Source organism: Dermacentor andersoni, chromosome 1 (genome assembly GCF_023375885.2).
Source record: "Dermacentor andersoni chromosome 1, qqDerAnde1_hic_scaffold, whole genome shotgun sequence".
NCBI lineage: Eukaryota > Metazoa > Arthropoda > Arachnida > Ixodida > Ixodidae > Dermacentor > Dermacentor andersoni.
The window spans coordinates 194,960,992-194,976,554 of NC_092814.1; the positions used below are offsets into that span (position 1 = coordinate 194,960,992).

The 15,563-nt window shown below is 44.4% G+C and overlaps 1 protein-coding gene and 1 long non-coding RNA gene across 2 annotated transcripts; one reads left to right on the forward strand and one right to left on the reverse strand.

Moving 5' to 3' along the window:
• The first annotated feature begins 508 nt into the window (after positions 1–508).
• Positions 509–9,639, forward strand: LOC129380840 (uncharacterized). Its single transcript, XR_008609055.1, has 4 exons — positions 509–660; positions 2,932–4,109; positions 5,163–5,243; positions 7,401–9,639. It is a non-coding gene; the product is annotated as an uncharacterized lncRNA (long non-coding RNA).
• Positions 9,640–13,569: 3,930 nt separating this feature from the next.
• LOC126546900 (neprilysin-like) lies at positions 13,570–15,291 on the reverse strand. Its single transcript, XM_050194620.2, has one exon. The coding sequence runs from the start codon at positions 15,289–15,291 to the stop codon at positions 13,570–13,572; it is 1,722 nt and encodes a 573-aa protein (XP_050050577.2).
• Between the last annotated feature and the right edge of the window lie 272 nt (positions 15,292–15,563).

The window sequence follows — 15,563 nt, forward strand, 5'->3', positions numbered from 1 at the left end:
TTGTCCCATTACCATTCGAACTAATGGGAGAAAGGTAATACGCCTCATCGCATATTTCTTAATCAATGGAACTCGCTGCCGTCGCGCGCTCTTATGGGTACACTCTAAAAACTAGGGAGGGTATCGCAGGAGTGAAGCTGCCGGTTCACTCTTCAAAGCGTCGTTTTACTCTCGCAAAATGTCGAGGAGAGTGAAATGCATTGTTCACTCTGTCACCAAGGAGAGAGTGAAATGTGCTTTTCACTCTCCCCTTCAGAGAGAGAGAGTAAAAAGACTCTTGCGACAATAGAAAAGAGAGACTCTTGCGGCAATAGAAAACAAAACGTAGCGTGATCTTCTGCTTCAACTGTAGGTGGCTGGCCCCGAACATGGCAATGTATCATTCATGCACGCTGAGCAAAGAACACATCGTTTTGCTTCTAAGAGAACAGGCCGCCGCAGTTCAAAGGAACGCGTAGCGAGCGCTCTACTTTTTCACTCGGAGTGGCTACACCGCGCGCGCGCGCGCTCACGATCGCGGAACAACACAGCACTGGAGAAAGAAGATCCGTCCAGCGAGCAAAGGCCAGCCGAGGGAGATCGTGTGTCAGCCATCTCGCGCCGCCACGAAAACACGACAGTCGTTCGTCATGCCTTGGATATAACAACAAATCCTCCACGGTAAGTGAATTCTAACTTAGGTGCACATTCTCCGTATATGTCATGCTATCGCCAGGAAGTCGTCGCTGCGCTTAGCCGACGCGATTGACAAAGGACTAGGCGCACGCGCTGTCTCTCGATGTCAATCGAAAAAGCCAGTCGTCGCGATAACTGCATGTGATTTTATCACTTTGCCGCTGTCCGTAAGAGCTTTAAAAATCGCAAACGCTGCCAGAACTATGGTATGTTCAATAAGACGCCAGGCGAGAGGACGCTTAAAATGGTTAGTTCACCAGCCCGTGATTCCGAGCCTATGCGGAGCGTGATTAGCGTGCGTTTTGTGTGTTTGAATTTATTCAGTTTGGCAGTCTACTGTGTACGGAACGCTGTTGAACTAAGGAATCACATAACAGAAGGCGTCATTTTGCTGGCAGCATGCTTTTTTTTAATAAATAAACCGCGCGCTTGACGGTGTCTCGCGCAGGGGGAATCTGCGACCACTGAAGTTACGTGCAGCACCAGTGCTAGTTAGAAACTTTGCAGCAGGCATTCAGCTGCATGCTGCAAGAGGTCAGTTGGGCGCGTTATCTTGAACTTACTGAAAACGCATGAGGAATTCATGTTTTATGCTGAAAAAAGTATAAACCCCATATAAGCGATCTTGCGCGCGGCAGCTACAAGCGACGCGACGGAGATGGCTGTCGCGTTCGCTCGTCGCCTACAAGTCGTACTCCGTGCGAGCGACGATTTTGAGCGACGCCTCCCCGGTGTTGCCGGCATGAGGGCTGCAGTCACGCGTGACGCGTGCTTTAGTAATTTACGTTGATGTATTTTACTATAAAAAGTAGCATAAAATATTTCCGGTGGTCTTGCAGTACGTTCTTATCCTTGCACGTATAAAAATTGAATCATTTGCTCGTTCCGCGCGACAATCGGTAGTATTTGAGCGATGTATGTACATCCAGTTCCGGCTTCGCGCTATTGGCTAGTCGCTCATAGCACTTCTGGACGACGAGCGACGATTTCTAGATTTCCAGAACCGAGCCATCTGTTCAAGCGACGGCCCGTTTTGTCGCTCGAAGCCGTCGCTCGTCGCCGTCGCGCACTAAATCGCTCTCACAGTGTTTATCCCTAAGACCGAACTGTTTTTGCTCATGTTGAAATGGTGTGATTATAGGTCTGGTTTTGTCTCCTGTTGCGGTTTTCGTGCACGGCGCGAAACTGTAAGGATGCTTATGTCTACGAACTCGGTGAATTGTCGAGCACCTAGTTACGCATCGGCATCGAATATAACGGCTGCTGTGTGGAATTACAATTGCAGGGGCGCTTTGCATACGCTTATTGTTTTGGACATGCCTGTGCATTTGCTAATATGAGTTGGCGTGTCAGAGTTGTGTCATATGAACAGCTAAATCAGCCTTCCTCTGGGGGTTACAAGCGTAATGTGTGCATTTTGCTATAGCATGGCAGATCAAGATGTGTTTATCGCTTGAATATTTTTAGTAGAGAAATAAAATATCAAAATAAAATGTTGCTTTAATTCCGTGTTACCAGTCTGTCGTACACAGAACAATAGGTTGGTGTAATAAACTAATAACTGCGGTTTAACTGCAACTTTTACATGCCTACAAGAATGTAAAATGCTAGATTTCAAACTGCAGCAGTAGTCGGGTCTGTCAAAAATGAACTCCACTGCGCACCTCATGCATGAAAATAAGTTCATGCCTTTTAGTAAGCTTAGATGCAGGCCGCAGTGAACTTGTTAGTATTGAAATGTGGGTAAGCTTGCCATAACAAGCCTTGTTGCCCTTTTTTTATAGGCACATCCATATATCCATTGAGCTGAAGGACAATATTTTCATCCCTACTGAGCATCGTGTTTGCAGCTATAATCCTCAAATTATTGCTTCAGCAGTGGCACAACCAGGCATGGTGCGGGGGGGTGGGGGGGCACACTGGGCACGTGCTTAGGATGTGTCACAAGTGGTGTTTGCGATACACCAGACTCATGACAGACCTATGACGTCTGAAAATGACCAATATTCTATTCATTAGCAGGAGTATTCTAACATTCATGAAAAACAAGGATCAACTGTGGTTTATTTGTTTTTTTGCTTAAATCTAAAAATTGAAGTTAGTTTAGCAGTTGACTGTTGCAGTCATTTGGATGTTTTGCATGCATTTCACTAGGAAGACTAAGAGCTAAGACTTTTTTATTGCCATGGCTTTGACTGTCTTGATGTTGTTTTGCACCATGCCCTTGTGTTGACTTTTGCATACGATATTTTTCAGGCACCCGCTTTATATAACGCAAGAAGGCAGCTGCAAGGACACGAGGATGTGAAAGAGCCAGTGCAGCGCGACTTCACGTAGTGCAGAGGAGCCAATGCCAAAAAATCAAACTACATTGGCATGCTATTTGGACAAGAAAACTAGTATGTGGGTATATTGGGTGTACCATTTGACCAAATGTCAACAAAATCAAGATACAGTATGTTACACGAAGATGAAAATTCTCACGTGCTCCAGGCAGTCATCTTAACATGGTATATTTATGTAATGTCTCTGATTGGAAAGTCAAATCAAGTATGCTCTCTGGAGACAAACACATAGCAGCAAGTGTCATTGAAAAGTTAAAAATGTGTTTTAAGAAAGCTGATTAGTTCTGAGAAGTGACTGCTTTTTGTCTTGCCTCTCAACAGATATATCCATGTGATAAAAAAATAGTGGTACAATGAAATTGCATATTTGCTTAGCGACATGATACATACTTGCAATGAGCACGGTGCCTTTGTTTACTATAAAAAGCAACAGCCCATGCTTGGTTAGGTTAGGCCCACTACAACATGCAAGCATGGGTGATTGGCGCTTTTTATATTTCTGTGTCGTGAGGTTTATTGACGTGCGTATAGGTGCAGTGGCGCGCAGTATGGCTAGTACAAAAAAGGGGGGGGGGGGCAGATATATGTAGCTCACTGTACACGACACAGGGCAAAGGAAATCAGTGTTCAGCAACTATGTTAAATGCCATGTACGTAAATTTTACAACGCTACTCGTTCGAAGCGCGCACAGGTGCATATTGAAGAAAAGTTTCCAGGGTAGATAATTTAGTTCGTAATTTACACTAATTTTGCTCTAACCACGAGACATAATAATTTGAATATACTGCACGGAAAAACCTAGAGCGAATTAAATTGTGTGTCAGCTTCGTGTGTATACATATAGTCTTTCCTATGCATTAGGTTTTTTGCGTAATGCATTAACAGTTGACAGCCTATCTTATGATGTGTACTCTGTTTACATTACAGTTGTTTATTAGTTCACTCGTTTGTTTTGCGACTGATGAAATGCCGGCATATATATATTTTCAACATTTGACATAACCCTGTATGCCTTGCAGGGACAACCCAGCACGTGCATTTCTCAGCACCCAGTCAACTGCCAAAAGTGACTCAAACACAGGCCACCAGTAAGTGGACATCAGTTGCAATTTCACATTATGCAGTTGGCGGCTGCCTTGTACGGAGGCTTTTTTTTTTTACTGAGATGGTGATGTCGTTCTAATGTACATTTTGACCACAAAGGTGCGATCATGTCTCACAGAGGCATATATGGTTGCTATTCTCTGCGAGGGACGTGTTCTCGTGTTCGTGAAGCATTTGTGTTTGGCAGTATTGTCGCCCAATGAGTCGGATATAAACACTAACTCACCACTGCCGGCAAGTAGTTGCGAGAAACGCATTATGACGCTGTAAAGTTATTTCATTAATTCGAAGGAAAGTTTTGCAGCAGGAAAAAAGGTTGCTATTCCAGGTAAACATGTCTTTTTCTCGCAGGTTATTTAGCCAAACTGTGGATGCATGAAATTCGTGACTTATGAATAGATTTTAATTTATTCTTTAGTAATGCTTCTAAAAGAGACTAGAAATAGCATGGGACTACCTCTGCAATCAGCAGACCATACATATACAGTCATAAGGGGCAGTTCCATGCAGTCTCGCACTTTATATAACCTTTCCTTTCAGCAACATTGGAACTGGTGGCTGCGTTTTCAGAAGAAGTGCACTTGACACTGTATATGTATGTGTGAATTCGGTTTTCTTTGTATGTGTCGGCTCACTGACAAACAGTGCAAAAATCTGTTGTACCATGAGCCTGACGACGCCCTCTGCTGCTAGAAATGCGGCACTTCGTATTTTATAGTACTGCATGACATTTAAATCAAAGCTACCACATAAAATGATCAAGAAAGCTAACCGCTGTTATAGCTGTTTTCCTCAAAGAACGCTTGTCCTTTATGGGCTGTGTTAATCTGAGCTCTCCACCGATGTTTCAGTAGTATTATCCCTTAGTGAGTGAGAGATTGGGGGCAATTAATCGTGTTAGTGTTTAAGTGGTGTCCTAATCATTTGCATTTGTTCCAACAAAGTTGTCTAGATTACTTTATTGTGTAGTGTAAAGCTTATGAAACCATCAGCAACTACTGAGTTGCTAACACGCATATGGATTTGTCACTATACAGGTGGAGCTCGGCTGTACCACTGCAGTGCTGCGGAAATTGCCTTCACCAGCGGCTTTGCAACAGCTGTTTCGCAGCGTGTCGGTATGTGTTAATTTATAATTATGTTGGGATGGGCTAGTATTATGGACCACTGCTACTCTGTATTGTGACAGATCCATATGATAAGGGATGTAATGGGCACAGCGAAAACCTTTGAATTTTTTACTATGGTACATAAACAGGCTCTCCTTTTCGTCACTGGAGCAGGAGAGAAGGGCATGCAGGCACTCCTGAATGTACATATATTTCAAAACATGAGAGAGACACACACACACACAAACTAAAGGCAGGGACGTTCCATCTTTCATCTTGAATTGAATTGTGCAGCGCAAAAATACAACACAGACCACAGAGAAGCACACATGTTAACAGGTTTGATACACACGTTAGTTCAACAGATTTGATACTTCAAGTGTGCTAATTTACTCAAGGGGGAAGGGAAAGGGGAGAAAATCTGAAAAAAAAAGTGGAGTGGAAAAAAAGGAATCGTGCCAAAAAGCATGAGAAGCATCGCGCAGCCAGGATCACCAGCAGGACATCTAAAAAGCACTCTGATAAAATTACATCCAGACAACCTTACGTATAGTTTGTTTCAATCAACTCAGATCACATGCAGCCATTACTGCTATCAAGTTGTTTCCTTATGTCATATGAGGGAATGATGTGGGCCCAAAAAACTGTTTAGAGCTGAAGGATTATGTTCCATTCTAGCCTCATTGCCTGCTTTTTTATCATATTGTTATCAGCTGCTTATGTTAGGGACACAAAGTAAGAGTACGAACTGTTTCCCGATTCGCCATTCCACACAACATGTCTTCTGTATACAAGAGACACCTTTGTTACTAAGGATGACTTTTTAAGTATTCACTACTTCGAAGGGACACAACCCAGACACATTCACTTTTTGCACCTTGTGTGCTCCGAAGGGCGTAAAGATCACGCAATCCTTACACAAGTCAATCGCGCATGTCTCTTTTAGCATGAACCAGAAAAGGAGGGCAACGAGGACAGTGCAGGGCAGAAAGTGTCGGCAGTTGAAGCTGACGAGCGCCTAAGAGCACCTCAAAGGTACTGCGAGCAACAAGGCTTGCAAAGTGAAGTGTTTAAATTCCAGAAGTTGGGAAGGAAGCTAACACAATCTACAGTCACTAAAAAGCTGTGAATGTCTTCTTTAAAGGGCCCCTAAACCACCGAGGTTGAAATTTAGTTGCGGTGTTGCAGTTCTACACAATAAGGCAATGAACAGGTAGCCACGAGAATTTTTCGAAACGGTGCAGTAATAGTGGAGCTACGTGTGTTTGATTATCGAAACGTAGTCCCCACTCATTTCACTCTTTCATCTGGTACACGCCATATGGACAGTATCGTCTTTTCCTTGCCTAGTACACCTCCAAATGTTACGGGACAGGCCAACACCAATGAGCTCTGTTGCTGCCGCGCTGGCCCGTCGTCCTGCGAGGGGTGGCGCTAATACAACGGAACTGTATGGTGACTCGTGTTGAAGAGCCTCATAGGGAGACCCTTCTGTTGGCGTTTGTTCTTTGCCCCCATTGGCTGCCCACAATGCATCGCGCGCAACGCGACGAGGAAGGAGTGTGTGTATTTGCTTGCAGGCCTTGCCGGCAGTCGTACACTTTCGTTCGACCAATCGACAGCACCGGGAACTGGTGACATCATCAGAGACAGCCTGGTGACGTCAGGACAAACTGGGGGGTGCAGGATAGATCCAGAGAGGCGCACGGGGTCATATTCTTCATGTTGTGGTGCTCCGGCAGTGCTACGCACTCTGGCATTTGGCTTCGTCGATCGTGACGGCATTCTGATTTCAATACGCGTGTTTACTTGAAATGTTCAAAAAATGTCGAGAAGTGGTCTAGGGGCCCTTTAAGCCACCCTGAGCATTTATTCCTTCAGATGTATTAAAACATACTTTAGTGATGATGCATAATAAAGTGATCTAGTCTGGCTACTCAGTGTCTCAAAATTTTTGGTTTCGAGAGACATGTTTCCCGTGCCTCTTAAATATCTTCTGATGAGGCTTTACTGTAATATACACAAACAATTGTGTAACTCCTCCTGCAAGTATTATTCATTAAGCCCGGTCACTTATGTGCAAAGCTTGTGGTTAAGTCTTGATGTCCGTATTTTTTAGAGCTATGTTTATTAATTCGTGCTGTTCTTATTGGTTCTTCGATGCAGGAGACAATGCCTACGAAATTATTGGCCCTGATCATGAGAGCCCTCAAGGGGCAAACAACATCTCTGTTGCAGAAGTGAGCCCGATACCACTTGGAAGTTACCATGACAGATGACACGGCAGCAATAGATACAGAGACTGCCATGTCTACTGCAGCTGCAACAGTGTACGAGGCAAGCAGCAGCGCGTCAGCATCAGCAGCAGTGTCAGAAGGAACCCCACCAGGCCTGGTAGAGCAACATGTGTGCTATCACTGACTTTTTTTGTAGTGGATACAACTCATTTGCTCAACATACAAAAGCTTTTCACCACGACTGTGAGCCAGTGTTATTGTGCAGCAAGTGCAAGACTAAGTTAGGTGTTATAACACAGTACAAGCATCACTTTAATATATGCAAATGCAAACATATTACAGTTGTTGTCCTCCCAGCCAGCCCACATAGTGACAACAATGTGGAACACATGGTGGGACACACCTCTCCCCCATTACAAGATAGTAGAGACTGTCAGTGTTGTTGCTAGATTGACTGGTCTTTGTAGGCAACTAGAAGGACAACACAGGTGTCATAAGATTGTTGTTGATGTTGTTGTTGAAGAGGTAAAAAAGAAGTTTGATGCAGGTGAAGTGCCAACTGATATTGAGCAAATCAAAAGCAACCACCTGAGAAAGCAACACTATCGAAATTTGGGTATCTATGTGCTGCCAACTCTGGTAAGAATGGCATAGGACAGAAGTGTGATGAAAATCACACAGACACTGCTGTTGCATCACTGGCCACAGTGAGCAGCGACTTGTAGGGCAAGAGAGTCAACTGAAACTAACATTATGATATAGTGTCATGCTCCCATGTGACCACTTTTCAAGTTATTTTGCAAGGTACAGCTCAACCTCCAGAAACGAGACTGCAACTTGTCTGTAAAAAAGCTTTCACAAAAAATTATTCATAACACTATTAACATAGCAGTATCTTTTTTTTTTGTGTCGGTTCGAGGTTCCCGGCTGTCCATTAATGCAAAAATTGAGGAAAAAAAGAACATGTGTCATACTTACACCTTTTTAACAAGTACGAGGGGGACAGAACTTTTCTAGTCGTGCATCTTCATCATACTATCAAGTTTTTAAATGCCTTTTATATATTATTACCAGTTATATCTGAGTGCATTGTATGCATGTAGCAGGTGTAAAATCAGGTCAGTTGGATCAGATGCCTTATCTGCAAGCGAGCCCTATATTCAAGAAATTTGAATTAAAATAGTTACGTTAGAGACGCAGTCTTTCAGCACTTTGTTGCCTGTGGTTTAAGCATTGCTCAATACTTTTGTGGGTGGCAATTTCAACCGGCACAGCACTGCGCTTTGCCACAGTCACATTTGTCTTCAAAGCGGTGTTTACCATTTGTGTTGATCTGTTTGTGTATGCATAGAGCATGTTTTTAATTTATATTTTTCTGTATTCTTGTGCTTGCACTAAGCTTGTGTAAGGCAGTTACAAAATGTGCGTCACTATAACGAACTGTTCTGTTGAGCTTACACTTGCAAATAATCGTGTTCAGATGGCCGCACTTCTATGCGGGTGCACCGCTAGCTTTGTGTATGTTCTCATGTTTGTATAAAGCTTATATAAGCTAGTTAGAAAATGTATGTCACTAAGCATTGTGATATTCTTTAAAGAACTGCTTGGTTGGTTTTACACTTGTGAATTAGTATTGAGGCGGTGGTATTCCCATGTATGCCCACTGCTAGCTTTCTGTGTCCTCACGTGTTTGTATTAAGTTTCTACAAGGGAGTTACAGCATGTACGTCACTAAGCGCTGTGATATTTTTTAAAGAACTGCTTTGTTGGTTTTACACCTGTGAGTAACAGTACTCGGGTGGCACTAGTCATGTGTAGGTACACAGGGACCATTTGTATACATTATGCTCATGTAAAGCAGTTACAAAGTGTATGTCACTAATTACTGTGATATTTGTTGAATTGCTGTGATGGTTTTACACATGTGAATAATAGTGGTCAGGACACAGTACTTGCGGTGTATAGTTGAATTTATACACTGCCAAGACATGGGCTGTATACGTACCAAAAGAAATGTATGTCATTATATTGTTGTGATTATTACTGTTTGGATTTTATTAAACTGTAATAAAATTGTTTCTTGTATCTATTGAGGTATGGCAATTTGTCATGCAACCAAACTGAGGACCTGTACTTGTGTATACAAATAAACAGCTAATTTAAGAGTATACTGCTCATATTCTGCTAAACCAGTTTAACAAATCTTGTACTACAATGCTGGAAAAATGACAGAGCTGACTCGGATGTACAGAAAAAGTTCTGCACTGGCTGAAGGACTGCCCCACACTGGAGTTCGTAATGTTGCGTTTATTGGAGTAGAACAGAAAGTGCACTTCTATTAAAAATGCGACAGTCGGTGCAGAAACATAAGGCAGACGAGCGGATGTGGCACATTTTTTTCAGGGCCCTCCATGCCTACTACTGCATTTCTAGTCTTCCTGTGCTCTGCGTTCCCTGTTCAGCCAAGGTTTTTACTCCATGACAATTGTTCTACTGGGTTCGTAGCAATATTGAAGAAAAAAATTCAATGGTTTTCAAGGACTTTCGAGGCCCCGACACAGTAACTTCAAGGACCTCGTGCAATGTGTGTAGTAGTTTGGACAGGCAATAACTTGTTCAAGAACACCGTTAACTTTAATGCAAACAAAAGAAAACAAAACAAATCGCATTTCAATGATTTCAAACATTTGAAAGACTGCTAATTTGCCTTTCACCGCCCACCACTAAACGCACACAAGGAAGCATTTCAAGAAAGCGCTCAAAGTTTTTCTGCAATAGCACAATTAACTACTTGGACCTGCAACGTTTGCAGTTTTTGAATACTGTTTGGTTTGACAGTGTATGTGATGTCATCTGTTGCCTCAGCTTTTTTCACCATCAAATAAGCAATAGTCATTTCTAATTTCTTTTTATTGTGTCTGTCGCTCTCAATTTTCTCTTCACGGCTTCTCTTCGAATGCCTCAACTGTTGAGCTTCCTGCTTCTGCTCCTCCAAGCACATTTGTCGCCGGTTCCATGTGAATAAAACTGGTATCTGCAGCTCCTTTGTAATTTCAACTTTAAGGATGTCGCTTTCCTTCTATTACCTCCAGAGACAATTTTCTGTGACATGCGAAAGAGTGTCACAGAAGGGAAAAAAAGCGCTTGGCAATGTCTGCTAAGTCTAGCCAAGTGTAAAAGTTTAAGGACTTTCCAGTACTTCTAAAATTTCAAGGGTTTTCAATGCCTTGAAAATGGCATTTTAGAAATAAAGGATTTTCAAGGATCGCTACAAACCCTGGATTCTAGCACCTAAATAATTTTACAAGCTTATTTTGGCATGGAGTTAGGAAATTCATGCTTTGTAGCTAACGCTGCACTATCTCTGTACAGTGAAGCCACGAGAGCGCAACTATTTTGGAGTAAAGAAAAATACTGAAAGCTTTTAATACCACTCTTCTTTTTTTCTATGGAGCTTCGTATTGCCTAGTTAAGTTTGCGAATGTGCCTGGTTTTGGCGGGCGTTTCTTCGACATTTTCTGGAAGAAGCAGATGTCTAGCCCCGTATTCAGAAATGTATCTTAATACAAAGCTCATGCTTGACTTGATATAAACTACGCCTGGTGCGAACGTCCCCCAAGACGCTCACTGCCTTTCTTTTGGTGCGTTCACGACTTGCGTCGTTTAGATCAAGTCAAGCATGGGCTTCAAGTTATGATGCATTTCTGCATATGGGGGTAAGCGTGCACAATTCCGGGCAACGCACTGTGCCATTGACACTGAGAGAAAACGGGGAAAATAGAGTTAACCACTTATGCTCCTAAACTTTCGCGTACCTGTGGTGTGCGTGTATCGTGGAAGAAGAAACAGCGCAAACACAAGGACGAAAAAAAGCATCAACCACACCAGCGCTTCGTGGTGTGGCATGTTTTTGCGTTGTCCTTGTGTTGCGCTGTTTCTTCTAAAATGCTCAACCAACTAGCCGGCAAGTCCATCCTGTGCATATATAAATTGAACACACGCATGAGTGTAGATGGTCTTCGAAGCTTTTAGAACGAGCACTGCCACAGGATACGAGCAGTGCACGCGTAACAAGTGGACACATTAGTCATTTAAACATGCGTGCCAATGCATTTGACGCGGCTATCGGCATAAGCAGTCTCCAAATGCTGGAATGCATGCGCTTCAAAACGCTAACGATCCGCTGCTATTGCAGGACAACAGCTCACAGCGGACTGAACTAAACTCTAAACTAATGCACTTGAAAAGAACGCCTACACGGCAGCGTGAGGCACGTCGAAATGCCTGGTACTGGCGTCGCAGTTGCTCACCAGTATACGCGCGAATTAAATTCACATACGTGGATGGTTGGCGCAATACTTTGTATCCGCGTATTTTGGAGAACATGGACTGGAGAAGTACTCGATCATGAGCTGAACGGCACATTTGTTATTTTCCTGCGGTGACGACAAGCCGTGAATAGTTCTCACGTTGTCGTCTACGTTGTCTTCCTTCGTTAGTCGTAGCAAGGAATGGAAATGATGCAAACGCACACGCATTCCAGTACACAACAGCACAGCACACTGCAGAAAAACCCCACCCACCACAGCCGATTCATCAAATACGTTCGGTATATATATAACCCCTAAAAGAACACTACTGGGCGTGGCGGCGCTGTGGTGTAATGGTTATGATGTGCGTTTTCAATTGTACAAATGCGAGTGTACGCGGGTTCGAATTCACATGATGTATAGAGCATTGTGATTCTTGATAAGTGTGTGATTCCCTTGACAATTGTATTCTAATTAGATTGTGTGACTTCTGATTGTGAAATTTGCGAAGATATTTGCAGATTAAATGGTAATTCGCTTTTTTTTCTCCTCAGTGGCGTTCGTGACGCATACACATAGGCCGCTTCAGAGCAGTCACGCCTCACGGTAGGCAGCAAATAGCCACGAAAAAATGACTTTAAAATCCTGCATAACTTTGCTCACGCCTATTCTGAAGGCCGCTTGGAATCGGGCCAGTGTCTCTGAGGAGCCGCCTAGGGAACAGTATATCAGCGGCCCTAATTTGATCAGATTTCCTGCCTGCATGCGTGACCAGGACTTGGCTAAGAGGGTATTGGGAAGAGTACTAGCACTCTGTTCTGAAGGAGTACAAGCACTCTGTTTGGGGGAGTAGAAGTACTCGGTCTGGCGGTGTACTATTAACCCTGCGGGGAGAGTATTAGCACTCTGCGGAAGAGTACTAGCACTCCCTGTGGGAAGAGTATTATCACTCTGCGGAAGAGTACTAGCAATCCCTTGCGGTGGAGTAACAAAACTCTGTCAGGAGGAGTTGACCTACTCTCTCTCAAAGAGGGTCGATCTACTCTCGAAAAGAGAGTGAAATATGGGACAAGCAGCTACTCCCTCAAAGAGAGTGCCCGGCACTCCCTTAGTTTTTAGAGTGTAGATGATAACAACTGTAGTGAATAAAACAGAATACACTCGCCAAATATATATAGATATATAGTCATATCATGAAAAGCCAACAAACACTGACACATAGGGGAAATTACTTGTTCTTAATAAATGAAAGTAAGGAAACGATAATTTAATGGAAATTAAAGTGGATGAAGAAACAACTTGCCGCAGGTGGGAACCGAACCCACAACCTTCGCATTTCGCGTGCGATGCTCTACCAATTGAGTTACCGCGGCGCCACGGGTTCGGTTCCCACCTGCGGCATGTTGTTTTTTCATCTACTTTAATTTCCATTATTTATTGTTTCCTTATTTTCATTTATTAAGAACAAGTAATTTCCCCTATGTTGTCCTTGGTGTCAGTGTTTGTTGGCTTCTCATGATATGACTAATAAAAATTGGGCCCCTCGGTTAACCCTCTTTCTTCTCGTTTATATATATATATATATACAGCGAAACACTCAAACAGGAGAAGGCTCCAACTGTCCAGTGAAGGAAATCAGACTACATTCAAGACTGATTTTTTCTCTACCTCGTGTGGCGTATAGTTAAACCGACAGATGTCGTCGGTCTGGTCGCGTTGAATAGTGAGCCAATAATGATACAGTAATCGGTTATTCAAAGCGTATCTGAAGCCATCATGTTAATCCCTTCAACCTACCTGAGCTTCCGTCAGGTTCCTGCTTATTGGACGGCGACTGTAATCGAGGCCATCGTCTGCGACGAATGCAGAGTACGCAACTTCCAACGCCGCAACGTGGGACGCGAGGTAATATTCGCTGCCATTGCCAAGGCAGTGAATCCTGTTCTGGAGCCCATTTGAGTCGGACGGTGTCATCCAGGTCCCGTCCACGACGCTTCTATTAGCTAGTATGTAGACTCCCGTCGGGTCTTGCGCCTTCATTATCTGCAAGGCGAACAAGAACCCTATGCCACCGTAAAACATGGCTCTCGTCCCATGTGAGTAGTACACGGGGGGAGCGAAAGTTGTAACGGCCACGTCAACAGAATTTGAAAGGTAGTCGTACATGGCTGAGTTGGAAGATATGACGTTGTGCATGCCACGAGTGCTCTCCTGGAACGGAGTACCCTCCACGCGACGTAGACAGTCGTGTCCTTCGATCCATATGTGCACGAAGGACCTTCCACTGTTGGGAAAGCATCTGTAGAACTTTTCCACTTCTTCTTGGGAAAGGTCTGGCGGCCACAGATTGACACGCATAGACTTGTACTTCTGCACGGCTACGCCTTTGCTTGGCTCGCTTAGCCAGGATGAGTTCACCTTCTCCGTGGCTTGCCTCACAAGGCTATTCAGAGCAGCGTCCACAAGGAGGCGGTCGCGGGATGTCAGACTCGAAGCAGAGTACAAGAAAGCCAGGAGAGGCCTATAGATGTCTTCTACGTACAAGGCGCAATAGAGTGGAATGTATGGTGCAGCGTGCGTTTTTCCCCAGAATATTATCTCCAAAGGCGCTTTGTCCACTACGACGATGTGTGTCTGAACGAATTCCCAAGACATCTGACGGAGCAGGACTTCGTCTTCATACTCGGTGAACAGTCGACCGATTGTCTTAAGAAAGTAGCGGTCTTCGACAAACGCTTCGTCTTCGCTGGTGAACGAAAAATCGTCGCTAACGTGAGCGTTGAGCTTGTCCAACCACAGCGACGAATTCAGTGCCCCCGTGTATTCGCCGATGCGAGAGAGTGGAATGAGAAGCGGCACCTTCGGTTTCCGCCTAATCGCGCCAAGCAGAAGGTTCACGACCGTCGTCTGTAGCGAACCGCTTTCGAGGATTTCTTTTTCTGTGAGAGGAACGGTTTGATTTCCGTAGAGGGCCTTAAAATGCATTGTCCAGTAATCCACGTAGGCACCGCGCTCTTGCACGTGCAAATGATTTCTGGCGAAGAAGGTGAGTACGTCTTCGTTTCCCGGCGTTATCAGTAGCCTCTTTCTGCGCTGTTTCTTCACTTGTGTGCCATTGGCCGCCTCAACCCTGAGCGTCAGCCAGAAGGTGTCGCGCCAATTCAAGGCTAGGTGGATCAACACTCCGAGCGCGCTTGACCCGACAGGCGGCTTCTCTGGCCATGACATGTTGAGCTCAGAGAGGAACTCACGAAAGCGCATGGCATCGGAAAGATCCGTGGAGCGATCTGCCACGCACGCCTGGAACATAGACTGCGGCTTCTTGCCCACTGTGCTGGTGTTCGCTGCCTGGTCTAAAAATTGTGCGAAGGACCGTATCCACTCGATCATGACCTTACCCATCGTGGTGCTGGCGACCTGTTCATAGCCACTAGGAGGCTGCCACGAGGAACAAGCGTGCGTGTAAAAGTCGTTGCAAGGGTCCACAGAAAGATTGCGGCGCAAGTCCATGTACAGAGAATATTCGCGGCAATCATCCGTCAGGCAGAGTAACGGTTCCTGGCTGCCCACGTGTGCCGTGTCTCGCAAGAAGAACCAGGCTATGGCGAACAGCAAGCCAAGGACAGCGATGCATACGATCAGGAAAAGCCTACTCTTCAGTCTTGTGTTGTCACTAACGGCCGAATCTTTGTTACAACGCTGAGGTGGTGTTTGCGCCTGTAGAGGAGAAATAAAATTACAATAAATGTTTTGTGAAAACACAACTGAGATTACAACTTCGT